Raw genomic sequence first — 23,873 nt, 5'->3', positions numbered from 1 at the left:
GGAAGTCAAAAAATATTATCGGAAGTTAATTTCTGGAAGTCAAAATATATCACCGGAAGTCAAAAACTATTCCCGGAAGTCGACTTCCGGAAGTCAAAAAATATTCCCAGAAGTCAACTTCCGAAAGTTAAAAAACATTCTCCGACTTTCGTAAGTCAAAAAACAAATTTTATTTTGAATATTTTTAATTCTTTTTAAAATTATATTTTTTAACTTTTAATGATTTTTTTAGTTTATTATTTTATTTATTTTTTATGTTTTCATATTTCTTAATATATATATTTTTTTAAATATTAATATCTATATATATATATATATATATTTTATTTAATATACTGAAAAATAAATATAAATATAAAAATAAGTAAAATTAAAATAATATTAAACTTTAAATAAAAAAAACAAAAAAATAAAATTTATTCTACTTCATTTAAAAAGAATTAAAAATATTAAAAAATAGAATTAATTTTTTGACTTCTGGAAGTTGACTTCTAGTGATACATTTTGACTTCCAGAAGTCATATATTTTGATTTTCGAAAGTCGACATTCGGAAGTAATTTTGGAGGTGTGATGTCCGTGGATTTCCTTAAATGGTCAAAGGGTTTTTTAAAAATTTAAAAAACTTTTGGAGGTACAGAAGAAATTTTGGAGGTGCAGGAAAAAAAACCCCTCAAACTTTACAGTTAGTTAAAAATAATTGATAATTAAATTTTGTCTAATACTTTTCTGTAAAATATTAAATACAAATATAATATTAATATTAATGATTAACTAATAATGTTTATCTTTTATATAAAGCCACAAATCTTAGGACTCTCAACATCGAAAGTTGACTTCCGTAAAAGAAGAAGTATCGTAAGTCGACTTCCGGCAAAACATTCGATATCCAAAATTGGTTGTGCAACTTTTATAAGACAAACCAAAAATTAAGATCGGAAGTCCACTTCCACAAAAGAGGATACATATCGAAAGTTAAATTTCGGTGAACACGTGACTTCTATCTATAATACAATTGAAAGTATCACAAAAAGCAAAATGTTACACGTGTCATTTTCTTAGCAATTCTACGATTTCAAATTTCAAATTTTTTTTACCTCTTAAAGTAATTTTTACACGTGTCAGCTACTTAGTAATTCTCAACCCCTCTTTCTCACTTTCCACCACACTCACTTTTTTCCGCTCTCTTCACTTTCCATCTCCCGAACCCTACCATGTCTTTCGCACTCTCCACTTCTCTGCCTCCTCAAACCCTAGCCACCTCTCTGCCGCCGCCTCAAACGCTCTCCCTCGCTCTGCCTCCACAAACGCTCTCCACCTCTCTCCCACCTATAACGCTCTCCACCTCTCTTCCTTCTCAAACGCATTCGACATCTCTGCCGCCTCAAACCCTCTCGACGTCTCTTGCGACGCAAACTCTCTCCAGTTCTTTGCCGCATGAAACCCTAAACCATTTCAATGTCATATCTTCTTCCAATCGCACTCTCCACCTTTCTGCCTACTCAAACCCTAGCCACCTCTCTGGCGCCGCCTCAAACGCTCTCCATCGCTCTGCCTCCACAAACGGTTTCCACCTCTCTTCCACCTCAAACGCTCTCCACCTGTCTTCCTTCTCAAACGCAATCGACATTTGTGTCGCCTCAAACCCTTTCGACGTTTCTGTTGAATCAAACCCTCTCCACTTCTTTGCCGCCTCAAACCCTAGCATTTCAATCTCATATCTTCTTCTAATCATACTTTCTATTTTGATCTCTTCACTTCTCATTTTGAAACCCTAATTTTTTTCTTAATCTCAGTGATTCCAACTTCGTTTACATTTATTTTTTGTTTCTTCTAACTCATATTTTTGTTTTTTTTTTGTTTGTGTAGATTGTTTTTGGGGTTATTCCTTCACTAACGAGGATTGCGGATTCCAGTTGTTGATGATACCTTTATCATGACGAGGATTGCGGATTCCAGTTTCTAATCACAATTAAGCGATCACTTCTTTCTTTTCTTTTTTTGTATAAAATTATCATGTCTGATAAAATTACTTTTCTCCATCTAGGATGCCATTGGTCTGATTTCACCTTAACTTTCAAGAAACGCCAAGATTTCAGGTTTATTTTTGTTTAAATGCATTCTTAATTTCATTTTCGAAGCCTTTCATTTTTGTTTTTGAGTTTTTGATGTCTGATCAAATCAATTTTCTCCATCCAGGATGTAATTTGAGATTTAATCTGATTATCCCTCAACTTTCAAGAAACCTCAACATTTCAGGTTTACTTAATTCTTATGTAGTTTTTATAGTTGGTATTACTTTCCATTCATTACAAAATATACTTCTGATGAAGATAGGTTATCAAAGCTTATCACTGAAAGCTTATGGTGGTTTACTCATTTTTGTTTTTTTTACCTGTATTACTCAGATAGCTTGATTTCAAACCAAGCTGCCACTGTTGTCTTATTCTGTGTTGGAATTCCAGAAAAAAGGAAGCAATTTTTTTCCAAAAAGATGTCCACCTACTATTCCAGAAAAATGATGCAATTGATCTGATTTCACCTTAACTTTCAAGGAACGTCAAGATTTCAGCTTTAATTTTGTTTAAATGCATTCTTAATTTCATTTTCGAAGCCTTTCATTTTCATAATTTAATGCAGAAACTGTGGCCATCTTAAGTCATAAGCAAATCATGTGAATTAGTTCTGAATATGGCATTGAGTTAGGCAGAGTCCGATGAGTAGTTGATAATGCTAACCAAATTTTAAAGGTAATAAAACTAAAAGGCAGATTCCACAGTTTAATTAAATTGATAATGGAATCCCTTTAATATGTTGTATTGTTTTTTTGTTGTTGTATTGTTGATTCAAAGATCTTCCATGGCTGGTGTTTGCTTTCTTCATCCATTTTCAGCTTTCTCTTCTGCTGCATTTTTTTAGCACTGATCCTCTGCATAGTTCCACTTATTTTTCTCTTATAGGATCTGCATTTCTTTTTTCAGCATTTGATTTCAGTGATTTTCCAAATTTATGATTCATTCATTTGTTTGACAGCTTTTGATTTCAAAAATTTTCCTAATCGATGATTATTTCCTATGTTTTTTTCCATTTGAAAATTTTTTCAACTCCATTATTACTTTATGTGATTTCGTCTAGCCCACATGGATGACTTTTCTAACCATTTTGAATTCAAAATTTGAAATACATGTTACCCGGTGCCTTAACGCTTACTAATTACTATTTATGTATGTTCATGTAATTCAAACATTCCTCATTTTCTCTCTGCTCAAAAATCTAACCCTACCACCACTCACAAAATGTTGGAGATGTAGGTGTTGATATGCCTCGAAGAAAAAGACAGATGTGTAAAAGAGAAAAACGAAAGAAGACCTAGATTAAAGATACATGCTCTCAAGCATAGAAGAAGGTAGGTTTGATTTATATCTTTTCCTATTTCTTTTGTTATTGTTTATGGTAGGTGTTTGTCTTAAACATTTTTGTAGGAATTTAGTTGTTTCAAGGTGTGAATCTCAGGTTTGCTTTTGATGTATGTGATACAGGATTTAACTTAGCGTCCTATAGTATGTGTTTGCTTATATTATTATTTTTTTATGTGTCTTAACAATTTTATGTTTTTTTTTTCTCAATTTTGTTGTAGAGAAATTTTGGGATGGAAACAGAGAAAGACAAAAAACAAGGGGATTCTTCTGAGCGTTGAGATAAGGAAACACTTCAACAATTATGATTGTTATTGTTGTCAATTGGTGCTCATTTACTCTCAGAAGAAGATGTTCAAATTTATCTCACTCAATCAACCCCTAGATTTTTTTCAACAAAGGTTTCTTCTTTTCCACAATAATAAATGCATTATTCATTTTATATTTATGCTTTTGTTATTAGAAATGCCAACTTCATTTCTTTTGCAATTTTGGTGTTATGTTCATGCTTTTATTTGACGTGATTTTATTGTGCTTAATTTCTCATTTTTGGGTAAATAAAATAAGAATTTCGTATCTTTTTTTTACGAAGGCATTAACCTAAATATAGGACATCCTAGATCTTTTTGTATTAACAGTGAGTGTGTTAAGGTGAACTATGAAATGCGAGCATTGTCATCTTTTGGTTTTTCATTTTTTTCATGTGTTAAGGGTTTATTTTATATGTAATATGTTGTTAGGATTAGCTTATGATATATTAACTTATCAAAACTGTATTGGGAGAAATGGATTATTTTAATGTTTCAAAGGGATTACTTTAATGTTTCAAGGGTTGAAAGATTTGAGCACTTGAAATTGTAAGACCTTCTTGCTAGCGCATTGAAGTCCATATTTCAAGTTATGAAACATGAGTTGTTATTTGATGGTGCCCCTGATGAGTTTGGTAGCTTTGAAGATGTGTTTAAACTCTACAAAGATGGGATGATGGTGCCTGAGAAGAGGGAGGCTCTAAGAAGAAAAGGGTCATCTCCACGTTGTGTGTGGATGAGAGAACAATGAAATGAGTAAAACCAATTTACTTTTTTAGTAATTCTTTTTTTTTCTCCTTTATTTTGGTGTTTTCCCTTTAATTCACTGGTTTTAATGTATTATTGGCTTGATGTTAGATGCAGATTAAAAAAAATGAACCAAGAGGTAGAATTTAACTGAGTTTCTAACATGTTGTAATCTAAATGGAAGATTGTCTGCAAAGAAATGTTTTAACATTTATCTTCCACGTGAGTAAGGTTGGTGTTGAAGCAACAAATTCCACAAGTACTAAAAGCATATTGAAGTATTTAATAGAAACCTTTTTCTGGGTGGTTTAAGACTTTCTCGATTCACATTTTGTTCCCTTTGGTTTCCATAAGGTTTGCACTTTCTTCCTTCTCTCTTCTTTTCAATTATTGATTAATCAATTCTCTTACACTGAAAACATAAAGATGGTATATTTTCTATGGATCATTTGCTTAAAATATAATACTATAAATACTACATTATTATATAAGATTATATGATACATTTTTTTATCTTATTTGAAGTTTGTTTTGCAATCCTACCAGTATATATATAATATCAATAGCAGCATCTTTCCAAAAGTTAGATCATAGATACAATTTCATTGACAAAGTTATACCGTTCACTCTATAAATGATTCACATAGTCACTTACTCATATGCACTCATTGTTTTATTCCACGGACCAGGTTTGTGAATTCCAAATGCTCATTTGGTTATTTACAATGTACACATTGTCCATTAAAATTTGGTGGAATAATTAGAGAATGGTCATCATAACATTCCCAATTGCATGGTATATTGGATTTTTGAGAACTATGTTTAAGCTGGAAGGATATCTGATACTCTGATTGAAATAACAGAAAACGAACTCTCAGGTTCTGATGCTGACAGAAATAATGCAAATGTTGGAAGGTTCACCTTTAATGAGTCTCCAATTTGTGGTAGTCACCACCATTTTGTTAGTGGAATAGGCAACCATGTTGATAAAGTTTTTGAGTTATATCAATCTACACTAGCCATTGTTCCTATCTTTTGTATGTAGGTGTCGTTATGGGTTAGTTATTACCGTTTCAAATGTGATCAATAATTTAGAAAATACATTCACTTCTTCAGATTTTACAACACTAACTACATTGTACAATAAATGTCAAATATATACCATTAATTGTTCAAGATCATAAGCTATCATTTATATTATTACTACAACGCTGTTAGGTCCTAACTGAAGTAATATTATATCATTATTTTGATTTTGATCTACAAAATTTATTATTATGATCATTTATCTTTCTCTTATGTTCATATATATATATATATATATATATATATATATATATATATAATATTTGAAGGGAGCACAAAGTACACAATTTTTAAATATCTAACAAAAAATAATTCAAAAAACTAACCAAAAGAGAAAATTTTTAAACACTTCACATTATGACATATGGTTGAATAATAACATAACATGTGGCAATGTCTTTTTTTGACATGTGTTCACTTATTTTATCTCCTGTTTTATAACTTTCATTATTTTTAAATATTCAAAATAATATATATATATATATATATATATATATATATATATATATATATATTTAGTTATATATAAGTATAAATATTTTTCATACTATATATATTTATATTTATATAAATATAATAAGAAGTTAAAATGATAATATTGGCATTTAGTTAGCAATTTAGAAGGATCTCCTGCAACATCAGGAAGCAAAACGAAATTCAGAGTTATCTGGCCAAAGTTGTAGCTAATGATAAAAACTTGATAAGAAGGATGAGTGTCAGAGATTTCCTGGTAGGTTCCACCATTTGGATGAACGCAGAGGTGAAAAATGTTTGCCACTACGGTTTAGTATAACCCCACCATCACCTTGAAGGTAGCTATTGGTGATCTAAATAACATGTTTGGGAAGCCAATAGATTTTGTTAGGAGAAAAGGAAGCACCAAATAAAAGCATCCCAAAATAATAAAGGAAATGACTTTGGTGGGTTTTCAATCCTTGCTAACTATGACCAACTGGAACAACAAGTTTCGTCACCACAAGATTGTTTAAAAAGTCTAAGAAATTTAATTTGGTTGAAACAACTCTTCTCACAAAGGAAGTCATGGATGTTATAAACAAAATGTTTAACATGCCCCTGAATTTTTAGTAGTAAGGTAATTTTCGAGTGTCAACTTTGACTTCTAATATGTGAGCAGAATTTGATTATGTGTAGCATTTTTTTATGAAAGGTTTCCATTGTTGTACTGATTTTTATATCTTTTAGCATTCTTACAGAACTCAAAGGTTGGAATGCAAAAAACCGTTTTCCCTTTTCAAGGGAATAAATTAAATAATCACACAAATATTGCAATTTAGTTTAATACGACAAGATACAAAAAAAGGAATACACCAAAGAAAATTTTAAAAGAAAACACTCCCTATTGAATACTATGTAGAAACAAATAATAGAAAACAATAAACTGATCAAGTTAATCTAAATGCATGATAAAGGGTAATTGTCTAAGACATTAGTAGTGAGTGTGTGAGCATTCAGAGGGATGACAACCTCATATCCTTATGTTTTCATGATATGATAAATTTTAGTTTTTTCTTTTATAGTTGTAGTTTCTTCCAAGTTTGTAGATTAATAATTTTATTTTAAGAGTAATTTTGGTGAAAAAGAAGGTATTTAAACTCTCTCATTAAAATTTAATTTAATTTGTTAGTACTTTGTTTTATGTTGTGTACTTTTAAAATATAATATTTTGTTTCAAACACAAAATATTAATATATAATTTTGAATTTATTTATATCTTCTTTTGTTTAATAATAAGTATGAAAATATGAAAAGAATTAAAATAAAACAAAAAAGAAAAAATAAATTAAAAGAAGCAATTTCTTATCGATCTTCACGAATAGTATTAATATATAGTGTATGAAAATAATTAATGTAAAAATATAAAAATATGAAAAGAATTAAAATAAAATGAAAAGAGAAAAAATAAATCAAAAGAAACAATTTTTTATTGGCTTCACGAGTAACATTAACATTGTGACCTCCCATTTTAATAGAATTATTCTACCAAATAAAGCGTCATAAAATTTTGATAACGAGAGCCAATCGAATAAACATGAAACGTAAGAAGGGTAACTATTACAGTCATCCGGAGTTACTTAAAAGAAACTTAGGCATACCACATAGTCCTAAGCAAAAGGAAATTTAAAAAGGGTGCAACAGTTTTGCAAAAGAGTTGCCACCAAGGCAACTGATACAAAAGGCCTCATGGCCCTGAAACTATTCCTAAGACATCCAAACAGGGAAGTCTAGGCCGCACCGCTGCGTCTCCCGGATCCATCACGAACCTCCCTCTCATCTGCTCCCACCAAAAGGTGATCATCGCAAGAGAGAAAACATAACAGAAACAACACAAAATGCAAGGGTAAGCTAGTGCAATATAAGACTTATCATGGTATAAAGGAATAAGTGCGTAAACATTCCCAGACATACAACACAGAGGCACATAATTCATGTTATGACAAGCAAGCAAACACTATGACTCGATTATCCGGATACATATATTAAGATCGGATTCACCGGACGCTTGCACTTGTGGTGGCCTCTACTGCTCTGCAGAGCCATTGCCAATGGGTTTCACCCTACCACACACAAGGTTAGCCTTTAAGCGTCTAAGGCCATTATCCTGCCAGAGACTAGGGCCTCCCGCTACTCTCACCACTTGGGTCAGATTTCTCTACCTGAGACTCACTGACCCTTTAGAGTTTCGGGATGCGATCCTTACTTGAATCCTTATCTTAACATATACACTACACGCCACCATGGAGTCTCCCCACGGGACTCATGGAATTACGCCTATTTCACCAAAATCATGTTTCATACCATATCCACCACCTTTATCTTGAAACATCCAATTCTCATGCAAATTCTCAACCAACCAACCAAACAAAATCCATGTGTTATTCACGCCAACATACCAACTTTTTGTGAATAAGATTCAAGCAACCATATATATATATTCACATGCTTTGGGTTTTGAAAGAAAGGGGATAAATAAATAAATCACACCATTCACCCATCAAACAAGGAGGAAAACAGAGTTGGAACCACCCGCTGCAGTAGCCTCGCTCAAGCTAGGAGACGTCGCCCAGGCGAGAGAAGTTGTCTCGCTCAGGCGACTGGCTCTCGCTTAGGCGAGCCTACCACGTTGGGTCCTGGAAGGTTTCACGATTTCTCGCTCAGGCGACGCTGTCTCGCCTGAGCGAGCTGACCTGTCGCCCAAAAATGCAGCCCCTCGCCTGGGCGAGTGCTCGAGGCAGAACCAGGGTGAGCATCCTGATACTCTCGCCTAGGCGAGGCGAGCTCGCTTGGGCGAGAATAGCAGAGCTCACCACTGTCAACCCACATGCAGTGGCGGAAACCGCCCAGATCCACTCCCAAACACACATGCAACCCCATTTCATTCGATAAAAGCACACTATGCACGCATATGAACATAAAACGACCAAAAACAGCCAAGAAATATTTAAGACCAAAGAATCTAGCTTCCCTTACCTTTGTTTTGGAGTACTAAAAGCAACCAACCCTAGCTATGGGGTATAGCAGCTACAAGAACAGGAGTATAGCTGAAACATGAAGATCCAAACCAACACAGGGTTAGGAGGTCGAACCCTAATATACCCAAAGCGCTCAACAGCGAAGAAAAAGGGAGGAATTAAACTAAAGCTCTAGAGTTCGACTTACCAAGAGTACCGGATGGGTTAGGCTAGCTTGGAGATGGAAGATGGTACGTGCCCTAGCAGAGCTCCTGCTTTTCTTAGAGTTCAGAGCGTTTAAGGGAGGGGGAGCCTTCTGAAAAGTGACAAGAGCCAAAATGAGGGGACAATGTAGGGTATAGGGTCCTACTGAAGGGCTGGCCTTGGGCCTCCGAAAAGGCCAGGCCCAAAGACTTTATACACTAAAAAAAAAAGAGCTTACAAATATAAATTTCTTCATAAAAAAATAATAAATAGTAAGGTTATAATTAATAAATTCGAAAAATAATAAATACTAACATTATAATTATTAAATACTAAACGTTATTATATTTTGGTTCTATACAAAATTATTGTGGTTGCAAAATGGAGAGATTATAACCGTATTAATTTTTTTTAATTGAAAATTTTTGTGATGGATTGCAACTGTATTTTAATTATATCAATTTTTTATTAAGAAATGAATTTTAATTATATTAATATTCAATTTAATTAGGTGAAAAGTAGTTGTGTGACTTAGAACACATATAACAAAAGACAAGGACAAACTCTCTCTAAAGTTGGACTTTATCTTCCTCACACCATATTCACTCATGGACAACTATATGTAACAGTTTCTAAAGTGAAATAGAAAAGAAGATTGGATTGAAAATACTAATTATAGATGAAGATGAAAATATAACTAATCACTACAACTACAAATGTGGTTTACAAATAAATATTTAAAAATCTTTGATAAAAAGTATACAAATTAATCTTATACTACTTTGATTATTTGTCAATTACTGTATTGCATTCTTTTATTGTTTTAATCCAATTTTAAATTGTAGATTATAATGGTCTTCTGAACCATGAAATCAATCAGAAGTTTTGTATAAATATTCATAACAGGTACACATATAAATATTCAGAAAGTTAAAACTTTATATTAGACAAAATAATAATTACTAAAATATTAATATTGTCATGATCTTCATAAATGTTGCATTTATTTATAAATATGATAAAATTGATATCTCCTATATTAAATCATATTTATCATTATTATTAATATCTATTTTTAACTTCTTAATTTTTTTTATTTACTAAAAAAATAAAATTCATTCATCTACAAAATAGCCCGTGCGTTGCACGGGTCAAAATTCTAGTTCAATTACATTTTTGAAGTAGAATAATAGCTTTCGATATGGAGTGGACAAGTGATTTTGACCTCATAAAGTGTACTTTCGAAAATAAAGTAATTTGAGTATCAACTTCCGGTGATTTAGCTGCTCTGGAAGTGTGTTGATTCTCTTCCGGAAGTAAATAGGAACAATTACAAATGACTTCCATTTGTATAAAATTTAGTTTTCTCTCGTAAATGTAAAAGCTATCTTTTTTTTTTGTTTTAATTGGTATTTCTTACGTTTTAGTATTTATTTATAATTTATAATTTTGTTTATTTATGTTTTATCTTTATTTATTTTTTGCATGAATATTTTATTGTTTAACTTTTTTTTTGTTTTTGTTTTAATTGGTATTTTTTATGGGTTATTATTTATGTTTTATTTTATTTATTTACTTATGTTATATATTTATTTTATTTTTGAATGAATATTTTTATTTTTTTATTGTTTTAATTTTATTTTCTTAAATTGAATTCTATTTATTTTATTGTTGAATAAATTAAATTAATCTTTATTATGAGTTAAATTGAATTTTATTTACAGAGAAATAAACTATAAAGAAAAAGATTATTTAGTTTTACTTTATAAATTAAATTAAATTTTATTATGAGTTAAATTGAATTTTGTTAACATATGCACATATTTATTTTAATAGGCAAACTAAATTATTCTACTTTTCTTCTTTGAATACTTAATAAAAAAATATTTTCTAGCAACACGTACTTCACTGAGTTGACACGGGAAATGTACCACATTCACATATATTATTTAATATATTAATTGTTAAATAAAAAAACTTTGGAATACAATGTAATATAAAAATTTATTTCTAAAATAATATATTTTTATCACAACAAATTATATAATTCACAAGTCATTCAATTTTGAAATTATTAAATTTTAAAGTTTTCGTCTTTGAGTAAACTTACTTATAGTAAGGTGTCATGTCCCAAATTCAATTCACTTGTCATGTCCCAAATTTAATTCACTGAAAATCGTTTCATTTAGTAAACTTACAAAAGTCACGTCATTTAGTAAATTTATGGCAGTTAACTTCCGGTGAGATTTTTTATTTGATTTTCCTCCGGTACGAAAGTCCACTTGTAGTGTATTATTTACTTGGTTTATGAAAGTCGACTTCCAAACGGATGACTTTTGGTGATCAATCCGATAGATACAGTTGAAAGGAACACTCGGTGGACGGTCAACACATGATTGGAGACTCGCAAGCATCTCTTTGATATCTTGAAAGGTGGCTTTTCACTACTCGTCCCACTTGTCCAATGTCTACTTCTTCATTGTTTTGAGGATCGACGTAATCCTTTCGATTAGTTGCGATACAAATCTCGCTAAGGACGTAAATCGTGCCACCAACCTCTGTATTTCTTTGAGGTTTTGAGGGCTCCTCATAGGTAGGACTGTTGTGTATTTGTCAAGGTTGGCTTCAATTTCGGTGAGCATGAAGCCTAAAAACTTTATCGTCCCAAGTTCGAAGACACATTTGGTCGTGCATGTTATATTTATGGATTTGATGGAAAATCTCGCCCAAGTCTTCAACATGATCGTCGACCGTCTGAGACTTTACCACCATGTCGTCGACATACACCTGCAGGCTTCGATCGATCTGGTGACGAAAGATCTTGTCCCTGAGGCGCTGATGCGTGGCTTTGGCGTTCTTTAATCCATACGACATAACTTCGTAACAATAGTTGGCTCATTAAGTGATGAAAGAGATTTTGCTTTGACCAGGCTCGTACATGGGTATCTAGTTGTACCCTGCGTAATCATCCAGAAAGCTCAACACGTGGTGCTTCGATGCTCTGTCCACCTATTGATCGATAATCGACAATGGATAAGCGTTCTTCAGACACGCCATGTTAAGGTCAGTAAAGTCTGTGCACATCCTCCACTGTTTGGTGTACTTGATTTCTGGTTTAATTATGCCTTTGGTCTCCATGTTCGTAGCAAAATATCGATTTGATCCCTCTATTTGTTTTTATCTCAATTTGGTCCCTATTTTGGAAAATTTGATGCAATCAAGTCATTTCCGTTAATGCTGTAGTAATAACGTTAAATGGGGTGCCACGTGTCAATTCCTGGATTTTTTGAATTTTTATTTTTTTTAAAATTGCCACGTGTCAAGTCGACGTCGTGCCACGTGGCAATGACTACATGGTAGTAACAATGCCACGTGTCAGTATTATGCTAGGTGTCATTTCCACATTCTGAATTTGGTCATTGTATTTTAATTTTTGTTTCAATTTAGTCCCAAATTTTGTAAAAATGGAGCAATTTTGTCCCTCTCCAAATTGAAACCAAATTTAATTTCTATATAAATGTACCCAAATATTTCTATCAAAATTGATATTTCAAGTAAATATTTTTAATAAAATTAAGTTTATTTAAATTTATATTTTACATTGAACTTTATTTAAAATTGTTTTAAAGTTGTTAATAGAAAATAATACTAATAGAAAAAAAATCATAAATTATATTCATATTTTATTACATCATACTTTAATATTTTTTATTTGAATTTATATTTCAAATAGTTGTATATTTTTAAAATGTGTAAAGTTCAATAATTTCTATACAAATGTTTGAGTTGGTGTAAAAATAACAATTATATAACTTTTAAAAATGATTTTAACTAGTTCATGTAACAATCAAAAAAAGATAACTTTAAAATTTGAAAAAAAATTTAAGTGAAGTTGAATGTGAAACACAAATTTACATAAACTTAGTTATGTTAAAAATATATAATAAAAATATCAATTTGAATAAAAATATCAAATTTAATAAAAATATTTGTATATCATATATATAATGTTTTTTTCAATTTGGAGAGGGATAAAATTGCACAATTTTTACAAAAATTAAAATATAGGGACCAACTCGAGAATGAGGAAATGACACAAAGCATAATATTGACACGTGGCATTGTCACTGCCCCCATCACCCTATCACTGCCACATGACACGATGTCAGCTTGACACGTGCCAATTATTATTATTTTTTAAATTAAAAAATTAAAAATTAAAAAAATTCAGGAACTGACACGTGACACCCCTTTAATGTTGTTATTGTACCACTGACGAAAATAACTTGATTGCATTAAATTTCCTAAAACAATGACCAAATTAAGATAAAAAAAATAGAGAGACCAAATCGATATTTTGTTACGAAAATGCGGACTAAAGGCATAATTAAACCTTGATTTCTTGAACGAAGTCTACCCCTAAGTCTTTCTTAACCTCATCTTTCGCCGCCTTCTTCCGCTCCTCTCCAAGCCTACGCTCATTCTTCTGCTCCTTGCTCCAGCTTTGGCTTCTTGGCTTTAACGATTCTCTCTTTTGCTCGATTTGTCAACAACTATCTCGGAATTATAAGAGCGTCGAGAAGAACAAAAAAAACTTCTCCTTCTGGGTGGGTTACATTTAATTTGCTCCTTGCCTATATAATGTTTCAATTGGCCAACCTTAATGAGTTCTTTTATCTTATCAAACAGGATGTGGCATTGTTCTGTAGTATGGTCGATGTTATGGTGACAAAGGCAGTGTTTGCTACCATCGACGTCAGGAGTTGGGGCTTCTTCCTTGGAAGAGGTAGGGTGTCAGTGCTAAACGCTTCCTGCAAAATCTTAGCCCTCAAAACATTAAGGGGATGTAACTGGTGAATTTGGGATCTTTAGGCCGCTCGGGTGTCTTCCCGGTCGATGGTTCACCACTGGGCCTAGAGGTGGTCTTCTTTGCCATTATACCCTCTATTTGGGCTCGTTGCCGAAAGTTTCTCGTCTTCCATTTGCATGAACTGAGCATCCCTTTCTCTCATTCCCTACATGGTCTTAGGGGACTTCCTACTGACCTTGTCAGCAAAGATGCCTAATTGCAACCTAGTGAAGAAATGGTGTCTGGCTATCTCATTGTTGAGATCCTTGATTTTTATTGACATCCTATTGAAGCTTCTGAATGATTCATCCTTCCCTTACTGAATGTTGACGAGCGTCGTTGGGGACAGGATAATCGGTCGGAGGGTGGTGAATTGAGTGTTGAAACATGCTTTCAACATTGTAAAGCAATCGGTGTTATTTTGTGGAATTCAGAGAACCATTCTAAAGCTTCTCCCGTTAGGGAGGACGAGAATACCCTACACCAAATAGGGTCATTGACTACGTGAAACATCATCTGGTTCAAAAGGGTACGTAAGTGATTGTCGGGGTTAGTGGTCCCATCGTACTTCTCAAAGCTAGACATCTTCCACAACTCGTGCAACGAGGTTTCAAGGATCGCTAGGACGAAAAGGAACTTTCCCTCAATGTGAAATGTCATTCTGGATGGATTGTCTCCCTTACTAACTTCAGAGTTGTCTTCTATAGTATGTGTGATCTCCCGCTTTGTTCTTTTGACCCTTCCCATTCGAGAAGGGCATGCCAACTCTTCTCCTCTGATTAGTTCCACACGAGTTTGTCATGGGGGGTTAGGAATGGTAGGGGTCGATGGCACTGGGTCCCCCTTATCCCTCTTTTATTGCCTCATGGTCGCATTCTCCTCCTTCAATATTCAAATTTGGGCCTCATAGTTTTGTTGCATCTCATCCATGCACTTTTACATCAACCTTATCATCTCTCTGGTATATGTTTGATCATCTTAAGTGTCTCGTACTTCAATGTTGCTCATCATGTTTCTTGTGGTCACCAAACGAGTTTATGTTTAACAATCGTTCGACCCCGCGATGGACACCAAAATGTTTCGAGTATTTAGGGCTAACGTCCACTTAAAAACTTTTGTCCAATCTTTTACTCCTCACGTTGTTCGTCTGTGCAGTTCTTTCGCTGCTCATTTGGAGTTCCTCGTTGATCGGTGTACCTGTTAAAAAAACTCTGATGCATAAGTCAACAATGGCAATTAGTATTATAATAAATATGAGAGAAAAGTCTCAACAACCTTACATTTGACTTGTATTCATAGTTTTCTTCATGAGCTTTTGATGAGAATTGGTCTAATCAGGGCCTACTTGCTTTTAAAACTTAATTATTGACCTGTTTAACTTAATTACAAAGTTGTATTTGAAAGTACAACTTCAACCCAATTCCCAATTGAAAACAAAAATCAGATCATTCATTGGATACTACTTCCTTATAAAATCATGCTTTCCCACAATCCATAAGCAATATTTTTTTTTTAAATTTATAAATTTTAATAAATTTAAAAAGAAAATTTGGCTCATTTAGCAAATTTCCTACAATTGATAGATAACAATTTCAAAGATTTTAATTTAAAATGTGTCTGTTTGAAAAATAATATAAAAGTGTGGTGTGGTTTCAAAAGTTAAAACGGTGGTATATTAAAGTCAGCATGATTTAATAACTTAATAACGAGAGTAGATGAGTATAGAAGCAAAGCAAAAGAGTAAAAAAAGAAAAAAAAAATCACTATGTTCTAATTTCAAAGAACACAGTTGTTTCATATCTTCAGAAAGAGAAACACAGTCAAAAAGATATAGACAAGGTACAAATAAATCCATAATTGAATGACACCAACAAAAGAAATTGAACCATAGATTAACCATGGAAATAAGAAAGAATTTTAAATTTATAATCCACGAACATCACTATTTTTTTCTGCATTAAGCTAACTAACTATTAGTTTTCTTTGACAAAGCAAAGGAAGTGAAAGTTGAAGCTATGGCAGTGAACAGAAATCCAATCAGAAGAAGACTAGCTGAAGCGTGTGCCTTGTCAGTAAATGAGTTGGAGGGTGCACCTCTTCGCAACTCAACTGTCAAACCAAATCCAGCAGATGAACCAGAAATCAGAAAGTACGATATGATCTGTTCATGCAAATTAACAATGCAAACTTGTTTAAAATCACATCAGATTTTACAGGAAAAGATTGATGAATATATATATATATATATAAAACTTGTTATGAAATGAAATATGTACCTTATCACCAAAAAATTCAAACAGATAACCACCATCACCACTTAACACACGATTCCCTGATACCACAGTGAAGATTGAGAACCCCATTTGCAGCAGATTATACACAAATCCAATGATTATAGTCGACATCATATATCTGCATTTACAAAAAAGAGTAACTATTTTTTTCACTTTTACGTTTCTTAGTGAATTTTACAATGAAGAGAAAGGTTGATATATATATATAAATCATGCAATGAATATACTTACCTATAGGTATAGAAATCACTGAACTTGAGTTTTCCCCAGTGTTATCATCGGTTGGTTTTATGATAATATTTAAAATTTTAGTATTTTGGTTGTAATTTTCTTTTTTTCTTTATAAAGTGTATTGTTTTGCATTTGAATGAAACATACAACGGGAAACGCTGAAATATTTGTATTTATTAGAGATGGGAGCGTAATTACTAAATTATTTCTATAATGTAATACTCTTACTACAATTTTAGCTTTTTATTCAATAAAATTAATACTCAAAAATCTAAAACAAGCTCATAAATGGCCAGCAGGTCCTGCATGTACAAATTTGAGCACCTTCTCATAGTCGTCTTTGTCCTCGTGCATATAATTATTTTTTGAATATATATTTATAACACACTTTGATATATTTTATTTGCATATATATACTCTTTATTATCAGTGAAACATCATGAGTCCAAATAAATTATGGGCTTCCCACAGTACGACTGGATGGGATACAGAAGAATGTCACATAAGTACTATTATTACTGTTCTAATTTCATAATAAAATAAAATTCTAAAATAGTTCAATGTTAGTGAACAAATATTAAAAAACTTTTTAATATAATTTAAAACATCAAAATCAGTGTACTTTAAGGCACAATCAGTCAAAAAAATCAACAGAGGATCCATATTAGAGGATCCATATTAGTCAGTCTGATGAAGGAAATATGAGAAAATAAACTAAGGGTATCACATGCTTAATAACACTGTCATTGATTTAAAACAATAACGTGTATTGTTATGAGGAACCAGTAACCTTTTCCTTTGTGACATCAGGATTTCAATCCTAATATGGACACTTCATATATCATGCAAAAGTTATGCTGACCTTAAACCACTTGAAAATAATGAAGGTTACAAATCTTACATTTCCTCCAAAGCCAACAAGATCAGGTTGTCTGAGCCTCATTTATGCGACATTTGGTGACCAGCAAAATTAGAGTCACGCTTCTCCAATCCCTGACAAAATAACTACATGTTACAACGTGTTCTATAAAATGGTAAGAACTTATAGCTTAGTCATTCTTCTTTATAGGAAAAAACATTATTGTAGTAATATGCCAAAACTAACATCTTTAGTGGTGGTATCCTCTTTCCCTTTCCCAAACTTTACAAGGTGCTGATGATACTCTTCAATCTCTTTCTCCAACCTTTCAATGAAATGGCTAGTATGCTCAAGGGATTGCCCAAACCTATATTTCTCCAAGGCCTGGAAATTTTTCACAACAAAATAGAAACCGTAAGCCCATAAGCTTTACCTTGTGTTTGGATAAAGCATTTCAACAATTCTAAGAAATTGAAATGCATTACATTTGAAATTCTAACAATTGAATTCCCTTCATTTTTTAAATAATATGTTTGGATAGAGTAATTGAAATACCTTACAATTCAATTTCTTGTTTGGATAAAATAATTGAATTTCTCTTATGAGATAAAATTTCATTTTAATAATATTTACTTTAATATATAAATTTTGAAATTAAATTTAACAAATATAATTGTCAATTTAAAATATTTAAATTCGGTCAAATTTCGATCGAGCCGACTCGACCAAATTCAGCCAAATTTTGACTAGCGTAAACTCAGTCCAATTTTGTCAAATTTAGGTTAGAGCCAACTAGGTCACATTTGGCCAAATTTCGGTCCGTGCTGACTCGAACAATTTTTCCAAATTTCGGTTGAGGTCTGGATCTTCTGGCTAGTTGGGCTCGTTAAGGTCGTCAACCCAGCCCGATCTATCTGCATCGTGGTTGTCGTGCCTGTTGACCCGTCTTGGTCATCGAGTCCGTTTGGGTCATCTGGCCCGCTTGTCGTCAGCCTGTTTTCGTAGTCAATCCTGTCCGACCCACCTTGATCGTCAGTCCATTCAGCCTGTCTTTTCGTCAGGCCTGTCTGGATCGTCAAGTCGGCCCGACCTGTGTATGTCATCGGGCTAGCCCGACCTGTCTAGGTCATTTTGGTCGTCTGAGCCAAATTGAATCTCTAATCTTGAACAATGAGGAATTTCACAGATTGTAGAATTTCAATTTCCTTCCTTTTTGAGTGAATTTCAAATTCTACTATTTTAGTGATTTGAAATACCTTCTTAAAATCACTCAATTTCAATTTCTTTCTAATATCCTTATCCAAACAAGTCATTTTACTTAGAAGAAATTCAAATTCTCCAAATAAATGAATTACCCTCTTAAATTGTCTCATCCAAACACACCATTATGCTAATACAACCCAGTGTTTTCTCAAGACAATGTTTTCCCTATAAAAACCCAATGAATCCGCACTTTGGAATTTTTAACTTTTCCTGTCAGTCAAAGCACAGCACAGAAAACAAACATTATAGTTGCGATTCACTAGAGTACATGAGGCATGTGAGAGAGCAAGGCCCTAGCATTACTCTTGACTGCAATTAATTAAAAATATTACTGAATTATATTTAAAAAACTACATAGGAAACTAGTCATTCTTATCCCCTAGTTTAAGGTCATCAAGAAAAGATAATTGCCATAATAACTTGAATTTATTTTATTTCAAATGGTTTGATTCTTGTACTATTTCAGCCCTCTAATATTGCAACATACATAACACAGTCTTGTACTCATGCTCTACAGTCCAACCTCAAGTTGAGATTATTTCTAAACTTCTAATTGCCAGTAGAAGGGATCAACAAGGGATACTTACAATGGCATCTGTATAACAAATTAACAGATTTCATTTTATTTTATTTCGGGTATGTCTGTGTCACCGTATTTTTAGGGACCCTGATATCTATTCTTTTTAGAAATGTCCCATTCTCAGGGATATTATCTTTTATCTTCAGAAAGATTTTGTTCTCATATAATTTAGGATTCTAGTATCAGTAAAATAGAACTATTGGGTTAGTATCTCTTATCACATCCTAATACAAATGTCATAATAATCTGAGCACCCTATAAATTCAACAAAAATACCGTAATATATTTATCACCAAACTCATTTAGTCAATGAATAACAAATGCAACATAAAATACCTTTGCTTTTGATAATGCATTTGGAGGAGACATTACTTCCGGTTGTGCGTAGTTCTTTCCACGGTAAAAAATGATGGTATTATTTGGCTTGATGTCAATCACAATGCCTTTGCTCAGTCGAGCAAGCTCTTCAGCATATTCATGCACTTGCCCTGGTCTGCAAGGCTTGCAGATAACCTTCACTGTTTCATGATTTTTCCAGTGAAGATGCATATTAAGAACTACCCCACCAAATACTCCCCGTCTCCCGACTGGAACATAATGTTTCTTTTTGTCACCTGTGCGCTTCAGGTAATGTCTTTCCTCCTCAGTTAATATTTCAGGATCAAATGTTTCTGGAAGGGGTTTTGGTACATCATATTTTCTCAGCTTCTCAATCAACCAAGCTTCCTTCCGCTTGGCCTGTAGAATTATAAGTTAAAACAAAAGACTCCCACATTACAAAATAAAAATTAAGGATGAAAGGAACAAAGCATCTTTCCAGCCTATCTGAGGCACTAAATCATGTCTCTTTTATTTCATATTCAAAGTAATCATGTCTTGATGAAAAATATAGCTTCACAAACTTTCTCAAATACAAAATACAATTTCATGGAGGAATTCATAAACAAATCTATAAGCAGCAACATTTTTGTTATTTCAACACTCATACAACAAAGAAAAGAAGCACATTAATTTAGTAAATACCAGAATGATGCTCATACCATTGTTACCTGCTAGAAAACTGGAGCATGTCCAAAAACATTAAGGATAAAATCATAAAAGTAAATTATCAACAATGGAGACAATTTTGTTGCAGTGAACAAAGCTTTAAACTAAAACTTAAAGTTACAACACAAAATCTAACCTTTTCAAGCTTATATCTAATTCTAACTTCTGGATTTGGGGAATTCATCTTTTTCTTAGCTTTCAAACGATAGAACCTAAGCTCGTTCACTTTAGCTTTTTTAGACATTTTAACTTTTTTGTTCTTCTGGCTCTTTTCTGTAGAATTAATATCATCGGACTTGTCCAGAGAGAACCGCACAACATCATTGTCAGTCTTCAGCTCAACTGATTCATTACTTATGTATCTGGCAGGAAGCCAGCTTCCCAGAATACCTTGTCTTCCAAAGATATTTGATTGCTGCATTAAAAGAAAACCTGACCGACAAAACAAGGAGGGATCTCCTGAAACATTCCTCAGTGTTCTGTAAGTTCTTTGATGCATGCACTTGTGATTGTAAGGTCCAAAGGACCTGGAATATGAAGTCTTGGTAGGGGATGACACAATACTCGGAGCATGTTCAACTAGACAGAATAACCAGAATAAGCAATCTCTGCAAAGTATGAACACAATTTGGTATTAAAAAATCGGGAGCACGAGAATAAGAGCAAGAACTATCCCAAAGATTGTTCTAATCCAACAATATTGTGTGTTCAAAAATCAGTGTAAGCATGGTCAAACAAACACTACTACGCTTTGTGTTATGTGGCAATGGAAGATCTCTGATTTTGATGTTATTGCATGCTAATAAAAAATGTTGAGATGGGCATACTATAGGTGATGGGGTCAAAAAAGAAGTTCAAAGAAAAAGGAAAAATAGGAAAGAAAAACACATAAGCTAAGATAAAGACTCCCCATGGACTTAAAAAACCCAATCCATTGTGGTCCATAACTTGAAGCAGATTGCAAACATGCATAATATTCAGTGAGAACTTCTATCAATGATGTCCAGATTATCAACGTAAATGGAATGTGACATCACTTCTACTGTGTCAGTAATTGAAACAAGCAAGTGTTCACAAACTAGAGTGGAAGAAGTTGACACTTCCTGCTACGACTATTTTCTAATTCATACATTCAGAATTGGTAGATTTTAGGCATTGGTGGTTTAGCAAAGAAATTTCGGAAGGAACAAAAAAAGTAGATTATGCAGAGACAAGTAGGATAAAACATGTCTACTACGAAACTTCTTGTCCTTAACAAAAGAAACCATGAGAAGGAACCCAATTGTGATTAACAACAAGCCAGAGGATGAATCAGAGGTATCAATCAAAAGCAGATCATAGGATGTTGACCTCGGAAGCTTGTTTGTTGCCAGTGGTCCACGCCCAAGCTCAGAGATCAGTTTTGAGTAAAATGTCATCAAAGCTTCACAAGTGAGAGCTCTATAGAATGTATTTTCCTGTAAAAACAAGCATTCACATATACTAACTTATTACGAGGAAGAAATAAGAGCCGAATCACTGTGCAAACACACCAAATAATAATACAGATATCACAATTTTCCTTTCCAGATTCTAAGTTAGCATAGAGATGCTGGCTGGATCAATGTGACGGAGGATGAAGCCTCTTATCGCCGAGGAGGAGGCGGCGGAGGTTGTCGGCGTTGAGGGAGAAGCCGATTAGGAGCGACCAAAGGTCGCGGAGGCAGGGGGCGGCGAAGAGGGCGGCGTCAGCTGGTAATAGGCGGAGAACGGCGACGAGGGTGAAAGTAGGGATGTCAAAACGGGCCAGCCCGGCCCGTTTTGACCCGGCCCGATTTTGGCCCGATTTATACGGGCCGGGCCGGGCTGGCCCGCAAGGGTGAAACAGGTTACACTTTTGAACCCGGCCCGCAAGCTGGCGGCTGGCGGGCTGACGGGCTGGCCCGCGGGCTTTTTTCCATATGTTACATTTTCAGTCCAAAATCAGATTTCAACAAAATTATTGCAACAAAAACAACCCTGCAGTATATAATATAACTGATCACAAAACAAACAACCCTACAATATATATAAATGACATTTTGCTCTCTGCAAGTCATCAAGACACTGTTGCAACATCAATAACAAGTCTGAATTAGAGTACTTTAGGCATGGAGCATTACCAAAGTGCAAACAGTTACATAAAAAAAAAAACAGAAGCATTAATTATGGATGAGAGGTTGTATAATTTGTTTGGCAACATGTGCTGCAGAAGCATCTAAACCCTCCAAATCAATAGGACCATCTTCTGAAATCTCCCCATCATCAAACCCCGGTAGCATAGTGTTACAGAGAAAGGGGTGAAGGGAATGCAGGACACTCAATCACAAAACAGAGGAAACAAACACAAAAAACAGAGGGATACACATACCATACCAACAAGAGGAAGAACAAGATCATCCCACAACCACAACTAAACAAGAAAAAGTATACATAAAGCTCACACACACAACACAATCACCCAATCCATAATGGAATCGCTACTTCCATTTTCAATGTCAAGTTTTCTTCTCCTAGAATTGTCTGCAATTCCTAACCTAACAGTCTCTCATAGTAATAATGAAGAAAACATCCAAACACTGAGTGATGTTTAAGTGTATAAGAACGAGGCAGTTCACCAAACACGATTGCCCCCTTAACAAACATGCTGCAATCCACAATTAACACTAATCACGATCCGAACTACAACCACAAATCACATTCAGAGAGCACGTCAAATAAACAAGAAAACTCAGCTGCGACACAAAAAATTTACTCCAAAAAGTACATTCCATATAAATAACACCAAATCAGATCCAATTACTATATCCAATGTACTTTCATCAACCCTAGAAACCGCGAAAACGAAACCTCATCAAAAGTGAAACTACAAATGACTTAAAGCGCACGAGTTCATCTGAGATAGGCGGGGATCTTAATGCGGATGAATAGCATACTCATAACGTAGGCGAGGACGACGGAGGAGACGCCGGCGGAGGCGTAGGAGACCTTGACGGACTTCGCGCGGTTGCGATCGAGCGCGAGATCAAGGAGAATGATGCCGATGCCGCCGAGCACGAACATGAAGCCGGAGGAGAGGCCTTCTATGATGTACTGCCCGTTACAGGAACAACAACCACACATACACCATAACTTCCAATTACAGGAAACCAATTTTAGGGTTACGAAAATCATAAATTTAGGTTACAAATTGAAAGAAAAGGGAACCAGAACGCAAATTACAAACAAACCTGTGTTCGTGGTGGTCGTGGCGGTCGAAATCGTTCGTCAATCGCAGTCCGATGGTGGCGCTGCTGCCCCTGCCAGCGACGTGGTGGATGTCACGGTGGAGGAGAAAGGAGACGCCGTGAATGGCCTGCACTCTGCCTTCGTGTTTCTTGGCCAGCGACGTGGGTGGAGGAGAAACGAGGGTGCTCTCTTCTGGTTTCCCAAAACGCGGGTGGTGGAGGAGGAGGAGAAGAGAGTGTGAGAGGAATGAAGGAATAAGTCTGGCAGTGGCAGAG

General features: G+C 34.0%; 1 protein-coding gene and 1 pseudogene across 5 annotated transcripts; both read right to left on the bottom strand.

The window, feature by feature from the left end:
* Positions 1 to 15,935: 15,935 nt before the first annotated feature.
* On the bottom strand, positions 15,936 to 16,935 carry LOC114185961 (CASP-like protein 4D1 pseudogene; annotated as a pseudogene). Its single transcript, XR_014995420.1, has 3 exons — positions 16,928 to 16,935; positions 16,355 to 16,490; positions 15,936 to 16,239 (listed from the first exon to the last, which is right to left on the bottom strand). The product of XR_014995420.1 is annotated as a CASP-like protein 4D1 pseudogene (transcript).
* Positions 15,936 to 23,873, bottom strand: LOC114185452 (putative CRM domain-containing protein At3g25440, chloroplastic). Of its 4 annotated transcripts, none has more exons than XM_085673242.1 (9): positions 23,601 to 23,873; positions 23,307 to 23,502; positions 21,703 to 21,809; positions 20,489 to 20,960; positions 19,642 to 20,043; positions 17,709 to 17,846; positions 17,505 to 17,596; positions 16,355 to 16,490; positions 15,936 to 16,187 (listed from the first exon to the last, which is right to left on the bottom strand). In XM_085673242.1, the coding sequence occupies exons 3-7, from the start codon at positions 21,768 to 21,770 to the stop codon at positions 17,543 to 17,545; spliced, it is 1,134 nt and encodes a 377-aa protein (XP_085529368.1). In that variant the 5' UTR covers positions 21,771 to 21,809; positions 23,307 to 23,502; positions 23,601 to 23,873; the 3' UTR covers positions 15,936 to 16,187; positions 16,355 to 16,490; positions 17,505 to 17,542. The 4 variants fall into 4 exon arrangements, with proteins under 4 accessions (XP_085529368.1, XP_085529370.1, XP_085529369.1 ...); XM_028073177.2 differs by having other exon boundaries at positions 16,041 to 16,239; XM_085673244.1 differs by lacking the exon at positions 21,703 to 21,809 and having other exon boundaries at positions 23,601 to 23,869.

This window comes from Vigna unguiculata, chromosome 5, assembly GCF_037176805.1.
Source record: "Vigna unguiculata cultivar grain cowpea cultivar isolate G323 ecotype 2 chromosome 5, ASM3717680v1, whole genome shotgun sequence".
NCBI lineage: Eukaryota > Viridiplantae > Streptophyta > Magnoliopsida > Fabales > Fabaceae > Vigna > Vigna unguiculata.
Note: the sequence above shows the minus strand (reverse complement) of the source record. Positions and strands in the feature narration are given on the sequence as shown.